Source organism: Notolepis coatsorum (assembly GCF_963971535.1).
Source record: "Notolepis coatsorum genome assembly, chromosome: 2".
NCBI lineage: Eukaryota > Metazoa > Chordata > Actinopteri > Aulopiformes > Paralepididae > Notolepis > Notolepis coatsorum.
The window spans coordinates 181,308,897-181,336,676 of NC_140166.1; the positions used below are offsets into that span (position 1 = coordinate 181,308,897).

The 27,780-nt window shown below is 45.5% G+C and overlaps 2 protein-coding genes across 2 annotated transcripts in view; one reads left to right on the forward strand and one right to left on the reverse strand.

Annotated features, from left to right (window-relative positions):
- Positions 1 to 24,132, forward strand: part of cracd (capping protein inhibiting regulator of actin dynamics) — a 29,545-nt gene extending 5,413 nt beyond the window's left edge. Inside the window, exons 3-8 of the mRNA XM_084307423.1 lie at positions 11,472 to 11,627; positions 18,583 to 18,804; positions 19,202 to 21,458; positions 21,805 to 21,992; positions 22,336 to 22,495; positions 23,157 to 24,132. Coding sequence (XP_084163549.1) covers positions 11,472 to 11,627; positions 18,583 to 18,804; positions 19,202 to 21,458; positions 21,805 to 21,992; positions 22,336 to 22,495; positions 23,157 to 23,317 — 3,144 coding nt within the window. The 3' untranslated portion in view covers positions 23,318 to 24,132. The remainder of the gene's footprint in view (positions 1 to 11,471; positions 11,628 to 18,582; positions 18,805 to 19,201; positions 21,459 to 21,804; positions 21,993 to 22,335; positions 22,496 to 23,156) is intronic.
- A 1,010-nt stretch (positions 24,133 to 25,142) lies between these two features.
- The window catches only part of aasdh (aminoadipate-semialdehyde dehydrogenase), a gene marked incomplete at its 3' end in the record, with an annotated part of 31,438 nt that continues 28,800 nt past the window's right edge, over positions 25,143 to 27,780 (reverse strand). Inside the window, exons 12-14 of the mRNA XM_084308408.1 lie at positions 26,563 to 26,688; positions 26,258 to 26,389; positions 25,143 to 25,550 (exon numbers count right to left, since the gene is read on the reverse strand). Coding sequence (XP_084164534.1) covers positions 25,143 to 25,550; positions 26,258 to 26,389; positions 26,563 to 26,688 — 666 coding nt within the window. The remainder of the gene's footprint in view (positions 25,551 to 26,257; positions 26,390 to 26,562; positions 26,689 to 27,780) is intronic.

Sequence of the window (27,780 nt, forward strand, 5' to 3'; positions counted from 1 at the left end):
GACTAGGTCTAGCCCCATGGAAGTAGTAATTCTGTCTCGTTCTGTGCATAAAAAATTTGGAACGCTGTCTAAGAATAGTTTATTTCTTTTTTGACGATTTTCCGCTGTGTATTTGTTTGTTTATTGTAGTTAAATTGTAGCGCAGTGTATAGGTCAGCGTACAAGGTTTAAAAATGTTCAAGCTTAGATAACCGTGCTTTACGGAAGTTGGAAGCGAAAAGGGTGGTGTGGCTTCTGATAAAACCCTTCACTGAGTTCCACAATATTCTAGGGTCCTTTACTGTGTTAATATAAAATCTCACAAATTCTGTGTTTTTCTCTGAATTCAGTGCAGAAGTCTTTGTTTTTTAGTAGTGATGAATTAAATCGCCATCTGGGGGCCCTTGTGGTCAGTTTACCAAACTGTGAAAGCGATACCTTTATGATCGGAGAGGGCCATGGGTAATAGAGAGACATCAAAGCTGTCTAATAGATTGGGAGAAGAGAATAAGTAGTCAATCCTGAACAAAGTCTTATGTCTGGCAGAGAGACAGGAAAAGTCCTTTAAGGTAACTAGGCGCGATAGATCAGTTGGGCCAGTATTGCGGGCCCAGGCCCGAAGGGCAGCGGAGGATTGCTTTTGATCGCGTGTCGAGGTTCCAGATCTGTCAATCGTTGAGTCCCAACACGTATTAAAATCACCCCCCACAATAAAGGCGTAATCATGGAGTTCCAACATTATCCTAGTGATTGTCTTATAAAGATCTTGTCACAATAGCGACACCTCTTGTTTTGTTGCTCGCGGAGGAGGAGGATTTTACATGATAGAACCGGTTTGCTAGTCTTGCTACATCAGTCCCCATGCGGTGGGTCTCATTAAGAAGAGTCAAATCTATTATTTTCCTCAACAGACCCAGGACACTGGTGCGTTTATGAGGTGTGTTTAACCCCCCGTGTTCCAGATTAGTGTGTTCAAATTAGCCATAGTCGTATCTGTCTGTGTATATGCCAACATACCACAGCAGCCAAGCAAGGATAGAGGAATGCGGGTCCCGAGAGGTCCAGTCCATCTGTAATATACCCTTGTGAGGGTGCCAACCTTATAGTCGTTTCCGCGGTCGTTTCACTATGTTTGCGAAGCTGTATGTGTGTTCTGTATTACAGCGGTGGAGACATGGTGTGGCTCATTTTGACAAATGTTACTTGTAGTGCAAGATGGGAATAATAGTTTGTTTCCACACGCTGTAGTTTGTAGTTTATTACATGCTAAACAGCGCACATTTCCAAGATAATCCAGTCTTTTTTCATAGATCGCGAGATAAAACGCGTTATGTGCAATAAACCCAAACCATTCTGGCTGATCCCATGAAACCCCAAATACTCCCAAATCAAAGGTATATGAAATGTATATATATACCATCACAAAATCATAAAAGGGGGGGGGGGGGGGTCATTTTAACTCAAAACTCTGATCGTGTTTGCCAACCATGTTTTTCGTCCGGTGAAACGCAGAACTGTGATCGTTAGAAAAACACGTTTCAGATTCGGTCAAATAGACATAGAATGTACCATACCTTAGCCAAAAGGTATTCCAAGAAGAATAATTGCAAGTGATCGCATCGCCATCGCGATTACCAGTGTATATGTCTATACTCGTTTCGATGGTCAAATACGCTTATGCAACGGAATTCCGAGGCAAGCACTGTGAATTTCTGTTCCAGCAGAAGGAGGGGCCACTAACCGAGGAGAAATGAAAGTGAAGCTGACTATCAGCCCCAAGCCATTGCAGTTCAGACACGGATGATACTGCCACCTGGTGATAGTCGATCAGCATTGCAGTTCTAATGTGTGGGGACGTGCCTAAATGATGCAGATTGCTCCCGGCAGGTCTGTAGAGCGGGGATCAAAGTAAAAAGATCAAACGATCCAAAAACGTAATATGTCGTTTCTGGCACTTAACGCTTGTCGGGCAGAAACATAATATGTCGTTTTTGGCACAGAATGTGTTAATACTGGAGGAAGAACAATTACCCAGGTACCAATTTAGACACGCAACAAAACAGAAATACAAAACAAAAAATTGCTTTTCATTTATCTATTTTTTTTTTTAAGATACATTTTTTGGCGTTTTATCGCTTTATTGCTACTGGGCAGTCCAGTAGAGAGAGACAGAGGAGGAATGGGAGACAGAGTGGGGGGAAGACATTCGGCAAATAACGACGGGTTCGGGAGTCGAACCCGGGTCGGCCGTGTCGCGGCTGAGCGCGCTATGTGGTTCGCCACTGGGGCGCCCATCTATTTATTTAGTTAACTGTATTAAACAATATAAAACGAATTGGCCATAATTTACTGAGCAAACTAAGGCTTACTGCTGTAACCTACTAATAACACTTAAAGTAAATCTGAAGATTATTATATAGCAGATGCCTTGGATAAGTCATGGACAACTGTAGCGTGTGCTTGTTTATACAGAGCTGGTATGACTTGCTGCTGGCTGAAATACGGACGAGAGGGAACTAGGTAGCGGGGCTCTATTACTTTTAACATGTGCTTAAACCCTGTGTTCTCGACAACGGAGTATGGTTGCAGATCTGCTGCTATAAAAACACCTATGGCGTTTGTTATTGCTTTGGCCCGGTCTGAATTAATAGCGAGATGCTGCTTGAATGCCACGGGGAGCTGGGTTTGCACTAGGGTCTGTTTCTTCCTTGTACCAGTGATATTCACATTCGGGTGATGCCGTTTCAAATGCGTGATAAAGTTTGCAATAAAGTTGAACAATGCCGGCACGCAGCCCCTTTCGTGACTGTGATGCAAGGCTTGCATCAGTCACGAAAGGGGCTAGCCGGCACGTAGCTTTTGTGCGATCCACCCGTCTTTGTCCATTACTGTCGTTAACTGGGAATCCGAAATTATCCCAAACGGGAGACTTGAATGTTGTGGGAGCATCTTCTAGCTCTGGCTTGTCAGTTAGTTGCACCCGCCATACTATGGCTAATATGCTATGCTGAATTACAGCTATCGTTCAGTGTAGCTGCGTGGCTGCGTGGGATGAACAAACAACATCCGGTTAGTTGTGCACGTTATATTTGGGACGGGGGGATTTAAGTTCTGCAAAAAAAGGTTCCGTAACGTTGCAATCGTTCGGTGCACAGCGCATACTGTACCGGAGGACCACATTGAGGCGGTACAATGTTGGGTAGGTTGATGGTGGGCCGTCCACCATCAACCTACCCAGAGCACATCAGCCATTGTAGCTTGCATATCAAAAAACATTAGGCTGATGGGCGAGCGAACAGCTCAGCCCAACATAATCCGCCAGCCCCAAACACGAACCGGGGACCAACACCCCCCGCTAGTTTGGTTAGTCGCACGTGCGGCTCATCTAGCTCAATTGAACAGTCTGAAGGTCACAATTGGAGGAAATCAATTGATCTAGTTCAGCCTCAATATAGTGACCGTTATCCCTCTACCATGGGTCATTGTAATAAAAGTAGCCTGCACATCGAAGTCAAAGTCGCTAGGCTATAATACGCTAGCTTAACACTTTCAGCGCCAGCCGTTTTATCCATCCTTGTAGTCAAAGGGCCACGCTTTAAAAGATAGGGATTTTCACCGTGCGTCACGATGTTTGCAGGGCTATATCTATATTCTATATTATAGCTATGGAGACAATACTATTGCTCATTTGACAGTCACTATCCCTCGTCCGACATGTAAAAAATAGTAAATTTTTTCATGTATACGTTTGCGTGTTATCCCGTGGTGAATATTGTATAGTTTCAGAGTGATCCTGGCTAATTCCTGGAAGCTGCGTTATGGAGCAATATGTGAATTTTGCTAAAGGCGTTCGCGTTGCTCGCCTGGACACGTTACTATTTCCAAATCAAAGGTATATAATAGGTATTATGGTTTTTTGATGCTCTGATCATCAGCAACGGCATTTTTTATTAATACTACATAGTATACGTTGATCGTTGCGAAATCATTGTTTGATCAAAGTAGGATTGATGTCATATAGTCCTTACCTTTACTAGGAGGTATCCCAAAAAGAATATTCCAATTGTCTGATCGTGATTTCCAGTATTGATGTCCATCGGTTCCCTGACATGAACTGGCACAAATTATGCATGGAGTGTGCTGAACGCGTTTCAAAGTGCTTGGATGAAGCGATTCACTTGGCTTGGTCTAAATTCTCCACCCGGACCATATACAATGTAACACACAGTGTGAAATAAGGTTTCAAAGGGTAGGCGATACTGCCACCTAGTAGGATTTGGCCGGTATTGCACTCTTGCGGTCTCAGAATGAGTTCCAATGGTAACACCGAGGTCTGTGAGACTGTATAGACTATAGAATAAAAAAATCGAATAAAAGAAAAAACAATAAACGATCGAAAACCCGACTATACTCGGGTTTTGGCGCTCAACGGTTGGCGAGATAACCCGACTATAGTCGTGGTTGGCCGTGAATGAGTTAAAAGGCGAACCCGGAGCTAACATAGTCAGTTTAGCTAGCTTAATGCAATACAGTTCGCTAACGCACGCATGTGTTCCTCTAGCTTGATTGAACAGTTTGATGGTCATAACACGAGGGCTAGCTTAATGCAATACAGTTGGAGTACCTCTAAAACAAAGGTAACGTCTGTTTTACGTGTACTTTACCGAAACTCCATCATAAAACATGCGTCTGTATGATCTCAGCGTCGGATAAGGTCATGTGTTTACCTTTGACCTGGCAATAATATAGGTTTCAAGCGAGCAGCCGCGAGATTTGCGCATACGCTGCACAAAACACACTTTATCTCACAATCTAGAAAACCAGCCTGGATTATTTTGGAATGGGGCAATGTTTATTTTGGGATTGTGAACGAACGAGGGTATGTAGAAGCGAACTCTTTTTTACATGTTGGACTATAAATAGTGTCTGTCAAATGAGCCATACTATTGTCTCCATAGGTATAATATAGAATATACAATAGCTCCGCAAAGATCGTGAAATATCGTGAAAAAAGCTGGCGCCAGGCAGTATAGATGGGGAAAGAGCGTGGCGCTCAATGAGTTAATGAAATACATAGGCTATAATCTGCTAGCTTAAAAGATGAGCTAACATAGCCAGGCTAGCTCAATGCAATACAGTTTGCTAGCTCACGCACGTGTCCCGTTAGCCTGATCGGATAGATGATGGTCATAACATGAGGGCTAGCTTAATGCAATACAGTTGTTAGCATTTGTCCATGGTACATCAGCCCAATCGAACAGTCTGAGGGCCATTCAACATAAACTTGTTACTTAGCTTAGCTTGCCACAATGAAAGTCCCATAGCTTGGTCAATTTAGCTTGGACAACGCGCGGCACCCACGTCGTTAGGAAGCATTCTCATTAGCTTCTGGGTCACCCCGTGCCTCCTTCAGGTAGTTCTCCGCCTCAGTAGCCGACCCAAACTTCTTTCTCGCTCCATCTTTGGACCTGATAGAAAGTCTGGCTGGAAATAGTAGTGTTGGTCGGCATCCCATCTTCCAAAGTTCGGCCATGGCTTCTCTGTACTCTCCACGTTGGGCCACGACCTCCGGAGTGTAGTCTTCGTATATAGCGATGGGATGGTCCTTGTAAAACAATTTGCCCCTCTTGGCCCGGGCCTCCCGGATGATTCGTTCTTTTGTTTGTAATCTGTGGATTCTGATAATAATAGCTCTCGGCCTCTGCTCCTCTCTCGGTTTAGCCATGTTAGCTCGATGTGCTTTGTCACATTCCGGAGGGCCAGCCAACAAATCTACACCCAGGATCTCTTGTAGCATATCTGGAATGAAGCTTGAAAGATGGGCTCCTTCAATGTCCTCTGGGATACCAACAATTCTTATATTGTTCCGTCTTTCACAAGACTGAACTTCGGTGAGCCCAGCCTGAATCTTGGCCAGCTCGGCTTGCTTGGTAGCCAGGTTCTGTTCGATGCTAGAATTGTCTAAGGTTTTCGTGTGGAGTATTTCCATTTCCTCCGCTTTTATCTCAGCTGTTACCGCCAGGCGGTAGTTATCAAAGTATTTCCCGAATTGCCTCTCCAGTTGCTTCTCCAATTGTTCCTCTTGTCACTTCTGCTTCTCCTCTAGTAGCTCCGTGAGAAACAGCTTAATAGCAGTCAGGCTAGTATCACTTACTACCCCGGACTGCTACCTTGACGTGGTGGGGTGGCTTGCGTGCCTCAAGGACCCTGTGAGCTATATCGGTGGGGGCTCAAAGTTTAAAGCCCCTGGCAGGTTCAACCAAGCCGGGCAGGTCACGGGGGAGGGGCCAGACCAAAAGCAGCACTGGTCCTCCAGGTTGGGGGTTGGGCGTGGGGCTAACAACCCTACCCCGGAAAACAAACAACTGTTACAGAAACTGCAAAACACAAACCACAAAACCTGGGGTCCAAAAGAAGCTCTAGCCAAAACACTGGCACTATGACGGCAGCAGATGAAAGCCCAACTTGGGAAGTCTGTTGCTCGAAGATGAGTCTTCTAAGACCCCGAACCATGATCCGTCTTGGAGCATGGAGTGTCCGTACTATGTTTGAAACGTCAAAGACAGCACAAGTCATCAGAGAAATGCAGAACTATAAGTTGGACATCCTTGGTGTGAGCGAGTGTAGATGGACTGGTTAAGGCCGCAAGGTGACAAAAGAGGGCTCAACTATCCTTTTCTCTGGAAAAGATGATGCACACTCCAGCGGTGTAGCACTTATCACAAGTAAGGAGACATCCAAATCTCTCACGGAATGGGAACCCATCAGTGATAGACTGCTCAGAGCAAGATTTGACTCTTGATACTGTAAAATGACCATCTTACAGTGTTACGCCCCTACAAACAAGGCAGAGGAGGAGACTAAGGACGACTGGTACGAGCAACTGCAATGTGCAGTCTCCAAGGTCCCACAACATGACATGCTACTGATTATGGGAGATTTGAATGCCAAAGTTGGAAATGATAACATTGGGAGAGAAGATGCAATGGGGCGGCATGGCTGCGGAACTATCAATGACAATGGAGAGAGGCTTGTTGACTTCTGCATTAACAACAGATGCACAATAGGTGGAACCATCTTCCCCCACAGAGACATCCACAAACTAAGCTGGAGATCCCCAGATGGGCATACGGTCAACCAGATTGACCATGTCATTGTCAACAAGAAATGGCCCACGATCTCTTCTGGATGTCAAAGTCCACCGGGGGGCGGATGTTGGCAGTGACCACCACCTGGTGATAGCCAAGATCAGGCTAAAACTCAGAGCAACACCTAACACCAAACAGCGATGCAAAGTGTTTGACATCAACAAGCTTCTTGCACCAAAAGTCCAAAAAGAGTTCACCATCGAGCTTAGAAACCGCTTCAGTGCACTGGAAGATGAAGATGGAGAAGAAAATGGAGATGTTGAGAAAACATGGGGGAACATCGCAAAAGTATACAAAGAAACAGCAGAGAGTGTCATAGGCTTTAGAAAGAAAGGAGACAAACAATGGATAACACCTCAGACATGGACAAAAATCGATGAGAGGAAGAAAGCCAAAGACAAACTGCTGAGTGCAAAGTCACCCAGGCTAACTGAACGTGCAAAGAAAGAGTACAAGGTGAAAGACTTAGAGGTCAAGAGGAGTGCCCGAAGGGATAAGAGAGCCTTTGTGGAGAACCTGGCAAGTGAAGCAGAGATGGCTGCAGCTAAAGGCCAACTCAGTATAGTGTATAGGATCACTAAACAGCTAAGCGGTCCAAGGAACATCTACACTAAACTAGTTAAGGATAAACAAGGTAAACTGATAACAACTGAAAGGGAACAAGCTGAAAGATGGGCTCAACACTTTGAAGAAGTGCTCAATGGACCAGAACCTGAAGAGCTTGCAGATCCAGAACCTTTGGATGACATCGCTATTAACACCGATCCTCCCTCCCAAGCTGAAGTACAAACAGCAATCAAGGATATGAAGCGGGGAAAAGCACCTGGAATCGACATGCTACATGCAGAAATGTTGATGGCAGATATCACCACAGCCTCCAGGGTGCTGACCGACCTCTTCGCCAAGATATGGGAGCACAATGCCATACCAAGGGAATGGAGCAAGGGCCTCATATGCAAGCTTCCTAAGAAAGGTGACCTGAAAAACTGTGACAACTGGCGAGGCATAACACTTCTGTCCGTCCCTAGTAAAGTCTTTTGCAGAATCCTTCTTAAGAGATTTGATAGTGCCATACTGTAGATGTCAAGCTAAGAGAGGAACAGGCAGGATTTTGCAAAGATCGAGGTTGTATCGATCAGATCTTTACCTTACGCAACATCATCGAACAGTGTATTGAGTGGAACGCCCCCATGTATATTAACTTTATCGATTTTAAGAAGGCATTTGACAGTATTCATCGCGAGAGCCTATGGAAGATCCTACGGGCATATGGAATACCTTCCAAAATGGTCAACATCATTGAAAAATTCTATGAACACTTTGAATGCAGTGTCATCCTTGATAACACCTTGACAGAGTCATTTCCCATTAAATCTGGAGTAAGACAAGGCTGCATCCTCTCCCCTATTCTGTTCCTGATTACCATCGACTGGGTTATGCGTCAAACTATATCAGACCGTCCCCGTGGAATCCAATGGACCCTCTTCTCCTTTATGGAAGACCTTGACTTTGCAGACGATCTGGCAGTCATGTCATCCACTCGTAGCCACCTCCAGGAGAAGTCTGACCGGCTAAGCAATTATGCAAAGCAAACTGGTCTCTACATCAACCAGAAAAAGACCCAGGTGATGTGCATCAATGCCCCAACAGCACCTCCAATCACCATCGATGGAGAGGCGTTGGAATGTGTAGAAGACTTTACATACCTCGGAAGCCTCATAAGCAGTGAAAGTGGAACGCAAAAAGACATCAAGACGCGTCTCAACAAAGCAAGAGGTGCTTTCAGCAAACTTCGCAACATCTGGAAGTCTAAACAATATAGCCTTAAAACCAAACTCAGGCTCTACAACAGCAATGTTAAGTCTGTCCTGCTATATGGCTCTGAGTGCTGGAGAGTAACAAAACAGGATATGAGAAAGGTCCACAATAACTGCTTACGTAGGATCTGCAACATCTTTTGGCCAAATAGAATCTCGAATGAGGAACTTTATAAGAAGACAGGCAGCTTGCATATGTCCCTTGAGATAAGGAGACGGAGGTTAAGATGGCTCGGCCATGTATTGAGGATGCCCAATGAAAGGTTACCCAAAGTTGCCTTGAGATGGACCCCAGTTGGGAAGAGAAAGAGGGGTAGACCAAAGAACACCTGGCGAAGGACAGTGATTATGGAGCTGAAGGAGATGGGTCTTTCCTGGGACGAAGCGCAGGCCAAAGCACGAGACAGGATTCAGTGGCAGTGTATGATTGCGGCCTTATGCCCCAACCGGGACGAAGAGGATAAGTAAAGTAAGTAAGTAGTATCACTTAGCTCGGCCTCGTGCATGTTCTGTGATTGGGGCTGTACCCTGTCGGCTACAGAGGGCGCAGCAGCACGCCTATTAGTTTGTTTGCTCGCCATATTTGTCATAAAAGTAATAAATTGTCGAAATCATCAATACAATTTAAAAAGGCTAATGGGGCAATAAAAGTGTTGGTTTGTAAAAGTTTAGGAGAGCAGATTTGATTTGCGACTTCACTTCATGATGCCGGCCCCGCCCCGCGGGTTTTATTATCTTAACTAAACATTAAATACAACTTTCTCACTCAAAAAATATTCCTAAACCAGACAATATTTTCACTGTCACAGTGCCTAACTTTTAATGATTCAGCATCATGGACAGGTCTGCTCAAAATAATTTATTTGGGGATGACATGAAAAACAAATGCAATGACGAAAGATAGTGACAAAAACAAAGGATGCAATGTGTCATGAAAATACAAATTAAGCAAGCTCTATACATTACGAAATAAACTAAATACAATACGAAATCAACTAAATACAAATGGTGAAAAATACTGTTATGTCTATGCCTCATTTCGGGTTTATTTCTTCCCCTTCCTGATATCTGCCAACAGCGCTGCCAGGTGCAAACTGCTCCGCAAGCCAACTGGGCTGGAGCAAATCAGGAGCAAATTGCACACCTATGGGCGTGTTCGCGCTAGTATCTCATCCGCGCAATATCTTTAGTGAATGGCTCGCAAAGACGGAGCACATAGCTTGCTAATCGCGCGCAGTTAAGGGTGCTATTAGTGCCGCACCATCCATTCTTTGTGAATTCACCGCTATGTGTATTATCATTGTACACTATGGGTATTATCATTGTACACTATAGGCAGCTTAGTTGTAACACTGTCACAACTAACCCTGCCATGTAGAGTTTTTCTCAAGCCTAGCTAACCCTTGCTATGAGTTGGTTACATGTTTCAAAACTATGCTATGTTTTAGGCAACAACGGTTATTAACACTTTAACTGCCAGAAGACGAGTTTAGGCGTCCTTCCCCCGCCATGCTCAAGTTGCCGAAGACGCCGTAACTCGTCTTTGATATCAATATTTCAAAAATCTGTGATCGGATTCATATTTCCCATCCGCTGGCCTGAGACCCACCAAAAAGCCCCACTGAACCCTCTAGCGGTTCAAGAGCGCCATCTGGTGGCCGATCGGCGCAATCGCCAAAGAGGAAGTTACTTGGACGATGTGCTGCTCACCCATATTACTTCCGGGCACTCGGTATAGGTTCCGGCACTCTAGCTCGTCACAATACATAGCGATCCGTTGCCAATAACTCGATAAACAACATGATTTGGACGTATATACTATTATACAAGCTGGAAATGGACCGGATATTTTTACATCCCATAATGGAAAACTGTCTACCCCACGCTGATCGCCCAACGGCCCGCGGAGACTGGGGTGAGTTTTAGCGTGTAACATTTTCGTGTTCGACACTAACTGCTATGATGAACATTTGACCCACATTAGATGAATGGTATAACGCTGCCCACGGAATTATAAACGCCCCCTCGCCCATCCGGTCAACATCAGATGATGTGTAGTAACTTCCAGAAGTCCGTCCAGTTGGATTTTTTTATATCGCGCCGATTGCTATCAAACTGTATTTGATCATCAATATAATGCATTTGGGGCTATAAATCACGTTCTGGAGAAAGCTGCAGAAAGAGATGAAAACATACTTAAACTTTAGATCATATTTTAGTATGAATATGTGAATGAAAAAGTTTAACGTTCATACACCCTGAACAATACATATAGGACATTGAATGGGCCCTAATAATGGCAATTTAGCAATAGAATTTAAAAAGTTATAGCCCTGCAAAGAAGGGGAACTTATCCATAGACAAATAGAGCTGGCAACCTATGGTATATCATGAATTTAGCCTTAGGCAATCAAAGTGTTAAGATAATATAAGGTTGGTTTCGGTGACTTGCAAGCACAGCTCACTAATAGAAAAACAAGTATGACTTGGTATAATGAACTATTTCTTCCTTTTGTTGGTCGAACAGAAGCAGATAGCACAAGGTATCAAGTTTGGCCAGAAGCCTCCCTCTCTGAGGAAGAGTGAGGAAGAGGAGGGCAGCTCAGATGAGGAGGAGGTGCCCAGGAGCCCCCTGAAGGTGTCGGCCCAGGTGGAGGCGGAGCCAGCAGATGCAGAGCCAAAGGTAATGAGCAGGGCAGTGAGTCAACTTTTCAACGCTGGTATTCTTCTCTCTTTTGTTTGAATGAAAACGCAGCACTATTGCACATTCCTGACTGCGGTGAGAACTGAGCATGTTTTTACAAATACATTTTATTTGATTTAGCACTGAAAATTGTTTTTAGCTAATTGAAAATATTTAAACTTAAAGGAAAAGAGCGCTGTGCTTCCAATTAGTTTCCAATAGTAGCCTAGCAACAACAGCAGTCACGACGAGTGTTTGAGTACTTCCCTCAAGTGCCACGTTCTGCCACAGACGTGCCACCTAAACCCGGGGACACATAGGACGCCCAATGTCGGGAAGAGCAGCCAGTTTCCTTTTCGGTGCCCATGTTAACAGATTGTACCGTTATTGTACCGCAGCAATAGTTTCTGCGTCTAGTCTATTTTATCCGCGAGCTCCTCTACACATAATTGGAGCAGAGGAGCAGAATCTCTTGTTGACCGGCACAGAGAAATGGCTTTTGGTGTGAACAGCCAGGCTCCTGTTCACATGAGAATGACACTTCACAGGGCTTCAGCGTCTCTGGTGTAACGCTCAGGGGCGGAGCTTCCTACAGGCGATATAGGCGGTTGCCTATAAACCTTTTTTTTTATTAAAACATTTTTTTTGCTTGCCGCAGCTTTGGCGCCCCCCTCTATATCTGCAACCATTATTTGTACATTAAAAAAAAATCTAACATGAGGGGAAATGAGCCAAAAATCTAAAACGGTCAGTCGATCTGAGCCTCGGCTTTAGGTGTTCACAGTCAGAACATGCTAGAGCGCTGTGCATTGATGGGTATCGGTCAAGCAGTGGTGGCCGGCCGATAGAGGGCGCTGGGGCGCCGCCCCCCCTGGTGAAGAGAGAAGGAGAAAGACATTTATTTTAGATTTTAGACGCCTAAAAATAAACTAAACATGTTTAAAATGAATAATAATTACTCATTTTAAGTATGTTTGTGTTTCAAATGCACAATAACGTTAATATGTCAAATATAAATCATTGTTTTGTGCGTGATTCACATGACGTCACTCTCTCTCCTGATAGTAATAGTCTACAAACAGGTTGAAAAGTACCTAGTGGAAAAAAATCGAATCTACGAATTCCAATCCGGCTTCAGAACATCCCACTCGCCTTCTCTATTTGAACGACCACATCAAACAAGAGGTGGACGCGGGCAAATACTGCGGCATGGTCATGCTGGACCTACAAAAGGCCTTCGACACTGTCAATCACTCCATTCTGATTGACAAGCTAAAAGCTATTGGTTTTGATAGTTTATCAGTGAGCTGGATGCAATCCTACCTTGAGGGGAGAGAACAGATGGTGGAGGTAAACGGTACTCTACCCCCCCCCCCCCTCACAGTGAGCTGTGGTGTTCCACAAGGAAGCATACTAGGACCGCTACTGTTCCTAATTTATGCAAATGACATGTCGTCAGCTTGTGACTGCAACTTGTTCTTGTTCGCGGACGACTCAGCCCTGCTGGTCTCTGACAAGAACAAGTTACAGGTTGAAAAAACCCTCAGCTCAGAACTCGGCAGAATCTGCACCTGGCTCGCTGATAACAAACTATCATTACACCTGGGTAAAACAGAGTCCATTCTCTTCGGATCAAATAACAAACTCAGCAAGACCGACGGCTTCTCAGTTACAGTGGGTGACAATATTGTCACAAGGAAAGATGAAATTACATACCTAGGGTCCATCCTAGAGGCAAATCTTTCCTGTGACAAAATGGCATCCAAGGTAATAAAAAAAAGTCAACCAACGAACTAGATTCTTGTACCGGATCTCCTCTCTGGTAAACAAGAATACCCTGAAGACTCTGGCAGGAGCACTCATTCAAGGGTACTACGACTATGCTTGCACCTCATGCAGGGACGTGGGAAGTCCGCGGGAAGTGGGGGTGCTGAGATATCGATCGTTTTTGATTAATTAATTTTTTTTTATATAATTTTTTTATAAAATATATATATTATATAATTATACTTGTAGTTGTATTGTCTGCGAGACATCGCCACCACACAACACGTCAAAATGCTCGCTATCTGCAAACAGCTCCACTGTCTGTCACGTCATAACCAACACTCGTTCACTAGAGGATACTATGATGAATTGAAAATGGGGGACCCTGATGTAAACAAGACGAAAGTCTTTCTCTGGTCTGCATCCCCTTGAATGAATGAATGAATGAATGAATGAATGAATGAATGAATGAATGAATGAAAACTTTATTTAACAGATTGCAGAATGGGTACAATACAGTACGGCTCAATACATACAATTGTTAAGGGGATGCAGACCTGAGAAAGACGTTTGTCTTGTTTCCATCAGGGTCCCCCATTTTCAATTCATATAGACATATATGACATACATGACATACAGATAGTCAGTACTGCTACATCTATACATTTATGACATACCAGATTTGCAAATACAGTACTGTTTGTGATACAGAAGGAGTCAAGAAAAGGGAGTATATACATTTGACGTAGAAACTGTACATTGGAGGTTGGGTGGGGGGGGTTGGGTACATTGGGATATTGACAACCATACTGGGTAATTTACATTGGAGGTGGTTGGGGGGGGGGGGGGGGGGGCGGGGGGCATACTGTATAAACAAGTAACACTGTACATTGAGGGGGGGGGGGGAGGAGACACTGTACAAACAAACACAATTGTACATTGAACTATTGACAAAACCATACTAGGTAAATGACTGTACATTGGAGGGGGTTGGAATGATTGGGTTAGGATATTTACAGGGGCCAGTGTTGACCCCTGCGTCGGCTACACGCTGTTAATAACACTGCATTATCGAGACAGCGCCCCTATGACGATCTGGCAATGAAGTAGGGTAAATCTGCAGTGCCGCTTCGCTCTTTGACATTGAGTAGCCTCGGTTACAATGGAATAAATGCCAAAACAACCTTGCAGTTGCAGTTACACTCCCCTTAACAATTGTATGTATTGAGCTGTACTGTACTGTATGTCGTGCCTTTATTTTTCAATGTTCACTATTCGGACAACAGCCGCACACTTCCAAAGTGATTATACATCTAAAATCGCTTACCTGCTCAAGGGTCCTGCGTTAGAATGGGCGACAGGCAGCTCTCCACTTCAGTCAGTCCTTTATCCATTTTGTCCAGTCTTCTGCCTTGAAGGTGAATTTCTCTGGCGGGGGGAACTTGAAACTGACTCATACTTTCGCTTTCACGCCGTTAGCGCTAGCTACCCTGCTGTCTCTAAACTCAAACTCAAACTAGTACTAACGTTACTGTAGCAGCCTACTCTAAAGTCTATACCAACGGATTTCCAGTTCCGCGTTGACGCTTCCAGGCCGCGTCTATTCGAATCCCAACCGGTTCATGCGTCGGCTACACGCTGTTAATAACACTGCATTATCGAGACAGCGCCCCTATGACGATCTGGCAATGAAGTAGGGTAAATCTGCAGTGCCGCTTCGCTCTTTGACATTGAGTAGCCTCGGTTACAATGGAATAAATGCCAAAACAACCTTGCAGTTGCAGTTACACTCCCATCCAGCAGGGGGTGCTGCAGCCCCTGCCGCACCCCCCATTCCAGCGTCCCTGACCTCATGGTACCAAAGCACATCAAAGGCGCTAAAAACAAGATTACAAACATCACAAAACAAACTGGTCAGACTACTACTTGACCTTACTCTTAGAACCCACCTCACCCCTGCCCACTTTGACTACCTAGGATGGCTTAGAGTAGACGACACAGTACAGCAACTTGCAATGGGCCTGGTCTACAAGATACACTATACGACTAAGGTACCCATGTACATGTCAAAATACTTCCCAAAGGTCAGTGAATACCACAACCATAACACCAGAGGAAGCTCAACAAATCATGTTAAACCCATATTCGGCTCAAACAAGGGACTAAACACATGTGGAACGCCCTACCCAAAGCTGTAAAGGAATGTGAATCCCTACCCACATAAAAAAACGCTCTAAAAGAGCACCTACGGGAGGCTGCAATTCGAAACTGGCCACCGTAAATGTCCAAACCCCCCCACCCCCTCCTAATAGAGTCTCCTCCCCACCGTGTGTATATATTCTCTCCCCACGTATGTATATTTCTCTCCCACCCACCCCCTCCTAATGTACAGTGTCCTCCCCACCGTATGTATATTTCTCTCCCACCCACCCACCCACCCCCTCCTAATGTACAGTCTCCTCCCCATGATATGTATATACTCTGTCAGGATCTATGGGTAACAGTATTGTATATTTGCATATCATATATGTCACAAATGTAACAGTACTATATACCTGTATGTCATGTATGTCCCTATGCCATAAATGTCATGATGTCATGTATGTTGTGTATGTCATAAATGTCACTATGAATTGAAAATGGGGGACCCTGATGTAAACAAGACAAACGTCTTTCTCTGGTCTGCATCCCCTTAACCCTTTTCCCGCCAATAACGTCATACGACGGGTTTCAAGTTCATGTGAATTCTGCCAATAACGGCGTACGACGTGATTCTGATCAATATTTCATATTTTCGCCATGGTATTCATATTTCACTCACGGAGCCTTGTCATATGCTGTGGGACTCAGCACAATTCTGCAACGCTTCAATACTGCCACCTGGTGGCTGATCGGCGAGTTGCAACCGGAAGTGGATCTCTTGTGATCCCGGTGCGTCTCCCTATTCCGTCCGGCCACTCGTTTATCGTCCCTGGACTCAAGACACACACCGTGGATATGGATCTTTGCCATAACTCAATAATCCACATGATTTGGGCGTATATTAGTATTATACAAACCGGAACTGGATCGCATCGATCCACATCACATAACTGGGATCTGTTTGCTCCACTCTCATCGCCCAACGCTATGAGGAAGCTGCTGTGAGTGTTTTTCTTTATCATTTTCGATACAAACTGCTCTGATCTATATATCACCCATACTACGTAAATCATTTAACGTCGGTCACGGAATTATAAACGACCCCCCCCCCCCCCCTCCGTTCACCCGCGGATGATCAGTCATAACGTTTAGGACCATGTACAGTTGAAATTTTTAATATAACGTTGATCGGCATCAAACCGCATTTGATAATCTAATATATGCATTTATGTCTATATCTCACGTTCTAGGAAATACTGCAGAAAACGATAAAAACATATTTATACTCTAGACGGTATTTTCGTATGAATGTGTGAATGAAAAAGTAAAACATTCCTACATCCTGAACGATATATAATCGATGTTGAATGGGCCATAGTAATGTCAATTTAGCAATACAATTTAAAAAGTTATAGCCCTGCAAAGAAGGTGAACATCTCCATAGACTTACAGTACTGGCAGAGAATGGTATAAGATGATCAAAGTGGTGGCAGGGAATGGGTTAATTAACGATTGTGTGTATTGAGCCGTACTGTATTGTACCCATTCTGCAATCTGTTAAATAAAATGTTCATTCATTCATTCATTCAAGGTGAAAGGTATGCAATTTTGTACAACTTCCAATACCTGCCACACCAAGAGCTGATGAAGCAAGCAGAGGCACTTGTACACACCTTAAACAATGGAGGGCAATCTGATTTGGATGGGAAGGAGCTGGCTCAGGAGTTGGAAAATGTACCTGACTTGCCATCAAAGAGCATGACAACTCTTGAGTTGTTGAAATTCATACACACAAAGCAGCTCACAGAAATATATCCCAACTTGTGTATTGCTCTGCGGATCAGTGCAACGCTACCAGTAACAGTAGCTTCAGCCAAGAGGAGTTTTTCCAAATTAAAACTCTTGAAAACATACCTGAGGTCAACCATGGCTCAAGAACGCCTCAGTGGTCTGGCTGTAATCAGTATTAACCATGAGGTTGGTGGTCAGATTTCATATGATGATGTGATTGATGACTTTGCAGCGAGGAAGGCCAGAAGGATTGCACTGTAAATGGAAACCAGTAGGAGCTACAGGCTAACCTTGAAGTGTGATGATAGGGAGTGGAATGTAAATAGTTCTTGAGACAAAGTGAATTTGTCATTTTTATGTATTTGTTTGTTTATTTAGCATATTATATTTTGATTATATATGTGTAACATATTTTACAATACATAAAAAAAATTTAAAGCAAATTTGCACATTATTTTATTGTTTCTTGTTATTATTATTGTGTGTTAGCTAAGTTGTTTATTTGTTTTAATTCTTTAGTGTGCACTTTACATTTATTCTTAGCTCTTGTTCTTGCTTGTAAAAAATAAAGGTGCAGTACTTTACTGTATAACTGTTAAGATGTTTTGATTTGGGGGGGGGGGGGGGGGGGCGCAGTGGTGAAGCTCGCCTAGGGCGCCAAATGTGCTAGGTCCGCACCTGGTAACGCTCATTGACTTTTTCCTGATAATAGTATCTACTTGGTTCTATATTACACTTTAACCAGTGGTGCAGTGCTGGTATAACTCGGTATAACGGCGTTATACCTCGCTCACTGAGGCTGAAGTACGCGCAATCGCTTTTTACATGGCATTATCCAACCGGACTCCCGGAGAAGCATGCAGCTGCAGAGCCGCAGAGCCAGCGGCGCTCTCTGGGCCGCGCGCTGACGGCCGCGCTGTGAGGCAATAGTATCCAGCTGCAGGACGAGAGCAGCCAAAAAAAACTGTGCGCGCGCATGTGCACGCGCGTGGAGCGTTTGACCTACTGTCAATTTGCCACTGCAACACTGACTTTAACCCTTTCACTACCACACTACAGAGGGTTAACCTTTCACTACCACACTACAGGGTTAACCTTCTGTAGTGTGGTTGTGAAAGGGTTAACCATCTGTATTGTCGCAGTGAAATAGTTAACCCTTTGGTAGTGTGGTAGTAAAAGGGTTAATACAGAGGAATCAACATTGAGACCACATGTGTGACGGTGCAAGTGAATGTTCTGTTTCAATGACAAATAGGTCCAGGCGGTCCAGGGGGCCCAACAAGCCGGGACACACAGCACTCCAGTGAAGTCCCCCAGGTCCAAACGAGTCCTTCCACCTTCTGGCACTATTGAGTCAATCAACCTGGATGCAGTCCCACAGTCTGTTCCTCGCTTGGACAACACTGCTGCCAAGCACAAGCTCTCTGTTAAACCCAAGAATCAGAGGATCTCCCGCAAGCACCGGCGATTTACACAGGTGAGAACGGGTGTGGTCAATATGAGATCTCTCTTTGGTTAGCAAGCTAGGGACACAGGTCCTTGTATTTGATTGATTCTCTTTCCCATTGATTAATTTCCCAGTTTACATGGTGAAGATGAAAAGACATATGTAGACTAGACCCCCTGCTAAGGCAGTTTGATGGGTACATCAAATCGAACTGGAAACGTACAGGATAAGTGAAAAGGTCCACACTCGCAATAAAGTCCAAAGCTCTGAAGGTCTCTCAGACTGAAACGTGCGTCCAGTGTCTTTTCCCAATGGCCGGAATAAATGTGACCATTGGACACATTAAGCCTGAGTGTGGCCCTTTGAACCTATCTGCAGATAAACAAGAAAGGAAGTGATTGTGGTTTGTCATTCCCTGGCTCTGCAGGAGCTGTCTCTACCTGGCGTCCTGCAGGAGGACCTCGAGGCAGCGGGCGTATCCGCTGCAGAGGAGCCTGACTACGAGTCCCTTGAGAGCTCCAAGAAACAGAAGCTACAGGAGGAGGAGAGACGGGAGTCCAGGAAGAAGAGAGAGTTGGAGGAACAGAGGCTCAGATGGGAGGAGGAGGAGAGGAAGAGGAGAGTGGAGGAGTTGAGGCTGCGCGAAGCGGAGGAGGAAAGACTCCGTAAACAACAAGAGGAGGAGCGTGTCCGTAAAGAAGAGGAGGCGGAGAGGAGGAGGAGGGAGGAGGAGGCGAGGAGGATTAGGGAAGAGGAAGAGAGGAGACAGCGAGAGGAAGTGGAGAGGATACGGAGGGTGGAAGAGGAGAGGAAGATGCGAGAGGAGGAGGAGCGTATAAAGAGAGAAGAGGACGAGAAGAGACACCTGGAGGAGCAGAGGAGAAAAGAGGAGGAAGAGGAGAACAGGCAGCGGGAGCTGGAGGCGGAGCGTCTTCGTCTAGAAGAGAAGAGACGAAGGGAGGAAGAGGAGAGGAAGACTCTACAGGCAGAGAAGCAGAGGATGCAGGAAATGCAAGAGAGGAGTAAACTGGAGGCGGAAGAGAGGAAGAAAAAAGTAGAGGACGATCAGAAGAGAGCAGAGGAGGTGCGCTGGAGGGAGATGGAGGAGAGACAGAGGCCCTTTTCCTTCAAGGTGTCCTCTGGGGAGAAACAGATTCTGTTTCAGAAGGTCAACCTGACGCCTGTTATGCCGGGCTCCGGCCACCAGGGCGGCACTGTGGCTGACCAGAGAGAGGGCACAAAGGCCTCCTCTCCCGAAATGGCAGATTCCCCCACCCTGCCGTCCTCTCAATATGTCCCCCACACAGCCATCCTGGTGACAGGGGCCCAACTCTGTGGGACCGCGGTCAACATGGACCAGATCAAAGACACCGCCTGTATGTCTCTGCTTGGCTTGGGAGAAGATAAGAAAGCCATGGGAACCCCACAGACCAAGACCAAGACCTCTCCGGACCGCAAGTCTGGCAAAACCAAATCTCTCAACGAGTCCTCCTTCCCCGCTGACCCGTCCAGTGCAGCCGTTCTGGCAGAATGGGCCAGTATTAGATCTAAGATATTCAAGGGAGCAGAGGAGGGGACATACGAGGATTACCCAGACCCCACCAAGACCCCGACTCGGCCCAGTAGTGAGGAACTCAATCAGCCTCCCTTCTCACACACCAATCTCAGGAAGACCATGTCTGCCAGCGCCAAGTTCTCCATTACCCCAGCCAAGAAAAAGTTTGGAGACTCGAACAGGAACTCTGAGCTATCGAGTCCAGAAGACAGGGAGGAAGGAAAGGATGTTGCTTCATCTGACACATCCTCTGTCTCCTCTGCAACCTCACTTGCTCCAGCCAATAAAGCTCAGAGCAAGGCAGGTAAAACTGTCCGTATTGCAGACAGAGGGTCAGAGGAGTGTATGTTTGCCAAAGACCTTCCCTCCTTCCTGGTCCCCAGCACTGGCGCCAAACCTGGGGAGGGGACAGAGTCACCGGGCATGAGCCCAAGCGAGACAGAGGACTCTGGCGGCAGAGAGGAGGAAGGGGATAGGGGTCAGGATGGTGAGGAGAAACCCTCGCCTTTTGGCATAAAGCTGAGGAGAACCAACTATTCCCTTCGCTTTCACAGTGAAAACACACCCACGGAGAAAAGGAAGAAGAGGTACAGTGCTGGGGACAGCTTTGACGGGGTCCCTTCACCGCTCGCCCCCATGGAGTCTGACTCCGACGCTTGCTCCGTGTTCTCTGATAAATCCAGCCCCACATCACCCCTTAAAGAGAGTGCAGCGGGCAAGCTCTCGCACGTGACCGCCTCCCCTGCTGTGCCTCGGGCCAAAGCTGGCAAGACTTCTCCCGGCCCTGCCACGCACAGTGAGGGTGAGAAAGTGCCGTCAAAACCACAGCTCTACCAAAGACCCCCCACATCACCTAAACCGACCGGAGCTGCCACCACGCCCACCCCTCCCCCTTCACCGCTACCTAAGGTGGTCCGAGGGGGTCCCGGTGACGCTGTGGCCCAGAGAATAGCAGAATCATCCAGCCGGGAGCAGGCTAACAGGAGGGATGAGTCCTCGGCCGTGGCCCAGCTTCACAGGAGCAGTGTCCAAGTGGAGGAGGAGCCCAAGGAGAAGAGGTCCTTCTTCCCCTCCATCAATATCCCCTGGAGAGAGAAGGGAGACAGAAAGGCAGAACTCATCAAGAGAGGTCAGTGTCATCTCGGACAGCTGCTCCCCCAGCCCTCCTACATGCGGTTTCAGCTAAGCGATAAAGACAAACAAACAAACCAGCATTCTTGAACCAGATATGTTTGATTTCCCGTCAGTTGTTGATATTACCAAACGCTGCAACAGGAAATCAACTGCAATCCAATGTGTTTCCTGAAACTGTCTATAGCTCGCTCTCCCAACCGATTTGATGGGGAGTAAACAACAAATCTACATGTTTTTAGATTTTTTTGGGGAGCAAATATCTGTCACATTTCCGGCTTGGCTTCACGTGGTACTGAACGTTAATCCGGTGTAACATGGATTTCACTTGTGTTCCCCTACAGAGAAGCCATCGCTGCAGAGCAGGCATTCGCTGGACAGCTCACGGGTCCAGGAGAAGGAGGGACCCCTATGGATCACGCTGGCATTGCAGAAGCAGAAGGGCTTCAGGGAGCAACAGCAGACTCGAGAGGACCGCCGCAACCAGAGAGAGGCCAAACTGGCTGAAAAACAGTCCAGGGAAAAAGAAAGTGTATGTGCTCTTAACCGCCTGTTTACTCTCCTTTCTGATAGGAATGCACCAGTAACCTGATATTTGATAGCAGGTCGATACCAGACTAAACCAAAGAATCATGGGAATACAATACTAAGATGCAATAGCAAGAGCTGTGTCAGAATATCAAAGCTTTAGTTTGTCCAAAGACTCCAAACGAATGGTCTAAGTCTATACTCGGTATCAGCTGACATTTAAAAGTTTAAGAATCGGTAGTGGATAAGTGGTATCTGTGCATTCCTAGTTCCCTACACACACTCACCCTGCAAACCCCCTCCACCTCACAGTCAATCAGCTTTATAAATCCCTTTATCTTACCCAGGCTCCCCTGGTCAGTCCTTCAGGCAGCAAGGGAAGCAGTAGCAGCAGTTCCTGTAAACCTCAGACACCAGAGGAGCCGAAGAGACCCGACAGCCTCCTGGGGCGCTTTGAGCGCAGAGACCACCTGAAGAAAGCCAACACTCTGCCTAGCTCTGTCACAGGTAAGAGCTTGTTAAAGGGGGGCGCCACCCATTTTAAGAATTCATGTGTTCTTCCTGAGCCCCCGGGGACAATTCAGCCAGTGTGTGTGTGAACATGCTCAACCCTAGCTTTAGGAGAGAATCCTCCAAGCAGCGATGTAACTGAGATGTAACAATCTGGAGCAAAGCTTTTACAGCAAACATTGTATGGCCTCAAAATGTCCATCATCTATGGAGCGGTCCCAGATTCTCTCCGTAGAAATATCAGATTTCTAGCTTTAGGATTGAGTGTTCACGCATATTGACTGAACCGTCCTGGGGCACAGGAAGATCATTATGTTAATTCCTAAAATGTCTGGCATTCCCCTTTTGAGTGAAGATACTTTTAATGTTCAGCAAGGTATTTATAAAGTCCCATTTAATAACCGGCCGATTATTGCCGTTATTTCACTAGAGGGGTGAGACGGTAAAATATAACGTTTAGTGAATCAAGTTGAAAAAAAATGGGAAATCTTATTCAAAGCATTATGGCATTTTTTTATTACACCTGATCATATCTCACCACCAGCTAAAGAAATGTTATCAAACGTATCACTTTTATGATTGGTCTGAGAAGTCTATACGGTGCCATTGATATGGTTGTGATTCCATTTTTCCTTCTGACCTGGGACGTGTGTTACAGTCGAGATCGCAGACTCCACCCCGTCACCACCTGCCGTGAAGGAGGTGTCGAAGCGTTTCCCTTCCAGTGACTGTCCCCAGGTCTCCACAGAGCCGGCCTGGCTGGCCCTGGCCAAACGCAAGGCTAAAGCCTGGAGCGACTGTCCTCAGATCATCAAATAACCCCTACAGCACCACCAGCCCTCCCCAGCTTCAGCCTCTCGCCTACATCCAACACTGCACTCTGCCCACGGGACTATGATGCAAGACTGACATCTTCAACCACTCCTTTCTCCTCTGATCCTCCACTATGACTCTTGACCCTACAGACCGAGTTATGAACCTCCGGTAACCTTGTAACGCTACACTGGCTCGTATTACTATCGTCTTGAAGTGCGCTTCACATTCAAATATTCAAAAACAAAATCACACGTCTATACACCGGCAGTTAATGCAAGCGTGCACTTACTGTATACGAACACATGAAAACACGTCTCAAAATGTATAGATGTAACTGAAACCGAGGTGTTCCGCTATCAACCCCTGAACATGTCACCATCCGGAAACCCACAGATCCCAGATAAAATCTCGACAACGGTGGCTGCTGGCCCATTGCAATAGCCAGCCCTGATTCTTTCACTTTTGTAGCCAATGGTATCACCGTGTTTGTAAATAGACCATGCGCTTAAAAACACAACACTGAATTGCACCGGAAAGAGAGATTAAACCAAGACTCTAAAATATGTCACTGTCAGTGTTCATTCAGCAGAGGAGAACATTCAGAGTAGTGTTCAAAGGGCTAATGGCAACAATAATACAACATGGCAATGGACCGCTTGAATCTTCCTTGTGACAGCGTACAGAAATGTTACGGCATCTACTCTGTTACCTTTTCTTGTTGGTATTATTTCAAGCATTGAATTTAACCCACGTCGAAACGAAACACACTGTTTCACTTCTCTGAGCCTTGTCTGTGATATACAAAACAAAATAAGCCTTTTTTTGTTTGTTTTTTACTCGTATTTGAAACCTGTATTTAACATAACAATTCTCACTGTGTCCGTGATGACTGTGAAAGTTGTCAAAAACTATTTTGCCATTATAAGGTTATTGGAATCCGTTTGTAAAATTAGCAAGTCATTCATTAAAAAGAAAAATGGTCATAATCACGGGACAGGTGCACTGAAAAGGCAGCATTGAAGACCAGTGTTGTTGGGGCAATTATTTTGAATTGCACATTACTCTCACTATACTGTGGTGATGATGATGTGGATTTTGCTTTGCTACGGAGAGAGACTGCGGTACCCGCTTGCTGTAACTACAACCCTCGTAGCCGTAACACGCCCGTCTTAGTAGGCTTAGGGCCGTCACTTCCTCGTCAATGTGATTTGAGCTGGTTAGCCTGAAATCATATCAACGTTTAATACCACAGCGGTCCAGCATCTCCCGTCACTACAGTAACCCCCTCTCACCTCTGTGTAACCAACTGTATGTATGTAAGTAAGTATGTATGGATGGATGTCAAAGAGAATGTTTTACCCAGAGCTTTTGGTCAGAAAAGGAGGGGCCCCTAAGGCTAAGTCACTTTTGTCCTTTTTTTTGGTTTTGTTTTTAACTTTCGGTCGTGCACAATTAGTGTCGTGTACACACGTGTTGTATGTAACAAAGAAATGTTTGGTAATAATAATTGCACTTTTTTTTGGTCCCACTTAGAGGTATTCATGAGAAAAAATCTTCAAGGGATGCAAATGTTATGAATAATGTAAATTAAATACCGATGTCTCAACTCCAAGTCCCTTTAGACTCGTTATTCCTCTGTTCTGAGTTTCAAATGTCGAACACTGCACTTTTTAATTAAAACTGGTTTCCCAGAGCTCCCTCGGTCCCGAGGTGACCGAGTGAGCGGAGCCTCCACTGTGAGAAACCATATGGTCACACATTTGTCTCCGTTGTTTATTTTACCCTCAGTACAAAAACACATGACAGAAACACTCCAAACAAAGGAATCTTAGGAATCTCTTGAAGTGTCCCTCTCGACTGCCAGCTCCACGCAGTACACAAAGTCGTTCCTACACCCCAGCACGAGGGAGTGCTCCCACACCACGGGGGAGGAGAACAGCTCCCCGGGAAGAGTCAACGAGGCTGCCGGCGTTCCCTTCTCTCCGTCCAGGATCCAGACCGTTCCATCTGTGGAAGCCACCGCCACCAAAAGCCCCCTCCTGCGCAGGGTGGAGCCGTCGAACGCGAAGGGGCTGGAGTACACCCTGCCCTGTGTCTGGAAGCTCCACAGCAGCGAGCCGTCCACGGCGCTCAGACAGTACACACAGCCGTCGTGCGAGCCGCACAAGACCCTCCGCTGGTCCGGCGTGACGCAAGGGGACGAGAAGACGGGTCCTTTGGTCAGAAACTGCCAAAGCTGCAGAGAAACACAAGGGATTGATGGTGCAGCCTGCGGCAGAGGCTGTATTGAGTGTTAAGGGGGGTGTGTGTGTGTACATGTGTGAAATGTATGAAATTGTGAATTGCTGTGATGTGACAGATCTAAGTGAGATCTGTAATGTTTCATGTGATGGATTTGTGTTGGATACTTTTTATTGTCTCGTCTTAAAGTCATATTGATATATGAGAATACGACTCTCGCATTGCCCAACACACATCTCCCCCTAAGGGAGATTAATCAAGGCTTATCTTACAGTGATCATATAGAGCAGACTCTGAAGCTGCCTGCTGGCTGCAAAGTGTTATGGAGACGCGGCACTCAGCCCTGTGGCGGCTCTACCATCACGCTCAAGATTGACACTTTCAGTTCAATTTAAATCAACTTTGACCTACCACTGACCTTTGCAAACTGCTACCAATGGGATTACAGCTGGGTGTGATGTAAGCAAATGTGACTCCTGAGAAAATCCATCCTCTCTTTGTTTTGGAGTTTACCTGACCACAATCAATCCATCATCAATCAATCAATCAATCATGACACGGTTACTCAAGATAATCCACAGACCTTGTTGTGAATAGTTTCATTGAGGAACTCTTTTCTACTGAAGTACACCCGCCATATTATTATTAGAGGACAAATATGTTCTTTTGATTACTGAGTGAACTGCCCCTTTAAGGTCTCACCAGCGCCCCTGTGTGGCTGAGGCAGCAGATGTTTCCATCCACCGAGCCGATCACGATGCCATCAGCGGAGCCATTAGGAGATGAGAAGAAGGGGATCTCTCTGGAGTATGTCCACAGGACCGCCCCGCTGTCCTGTAAGAGTGTAACACTGATTCACCCTGGTGGCAACGAGGAGGATTACATGACCATGACCAGGAACAGGAGAATAAACAAGGCGTTTGACTATTTGTTGAAAAACATTTGGGTTTTCACCTAGAAAATGTACAAAGCAGGGTTTGTGACGGGATGAACGCATTTGCACTCACAGGGTTGAGACAGAGGAGGTGTCCTCCCAAAGAAGCCACATATAACTGTCTGAGGGAGGGGTGGAGGTATGGAGAGGAGAACACGGCCCCTCCCCCACACCGACGCTTCCACACACACCTCTGAACCTAGAACACAAACACATCTGTAGCCTTCAGAATGTTACACTCATAACATAGAAAAGAGATGCTCTCTAACATAGATTGCGAATAACATGATTATAATGCTCTGTGTTATATACTATATAGAATATACAAAGGACACTTAGGACCTGTGGACATTAAGTCTAGTCCTAGATGGAAAGATGCTTTCAATGGAGATCTCTATTGAGAAGAAATCATGGTTTATCATTTAATTGTGTTGCACCAGAGAGGCTGCAATTCGAAACTGGCCCCGGTAAATGTCCAACCCCCTCCAATGTACAGTTTCTTCCCCCTCAAATGTATATATTCTCTTTTAGAGACTGTCTCTTAACCCTTTGAGTGCCAGTGACTTGTTATGTTATGTTTTTATTTTTTTATTAGCGATCTGAATTCATATTTCATCAACCGAGTCTCCCGTTGGTACAGCAGCCCCTCTAGGAGCTCCGATGGGAAGATACCGCCCCCTATCGTCTATCCCTGTGTAACTGCAGGCCATTCGATTACACTGGTGGATCTGTGGGGGGGGAGCCTACTGGCTCCACTATGCTGGCGAGGGATCTGATGAAGAGGGAAGTGATCGTGAGATGGAAAGCAGCCTGGAATATATATTTACAGCAGCCAATAATCGATCAATAAACGCGATCGATATTTGGAATGGCGATCAGGAATTGGAATAATCTTTTTGGAGAACATCTGATCTAAGGTAAGGAGTCTATGTTACCAGTTTTAGGATAATCAGAGCTGTTTTCACTGAGATAACAGCGTGTCCCGTATGTGTATATGTGTGTGTGAGTGTGTGTGTGCTGTTGAGGAAATAAGATAATCGATTTCTCAGCTCGCTTCTATAGCGTGCATAAGTACACATATACTATCGATAATCTAGCGTTTATTTGAAAACGATTCATAAATAGGCAGACAAATGACAACGTGTCTAGTGTATTCGAGAATATTCCAATAAATGCCGTTAATGACGGAATCTTTCTATTTTCCGGAAATTTTCGAGAAAACGATAGCTTTTCGAAATGCTATAAAAAGAATATGAACCGATTAAAAAACAATCCGTTTCGACAATGTTGA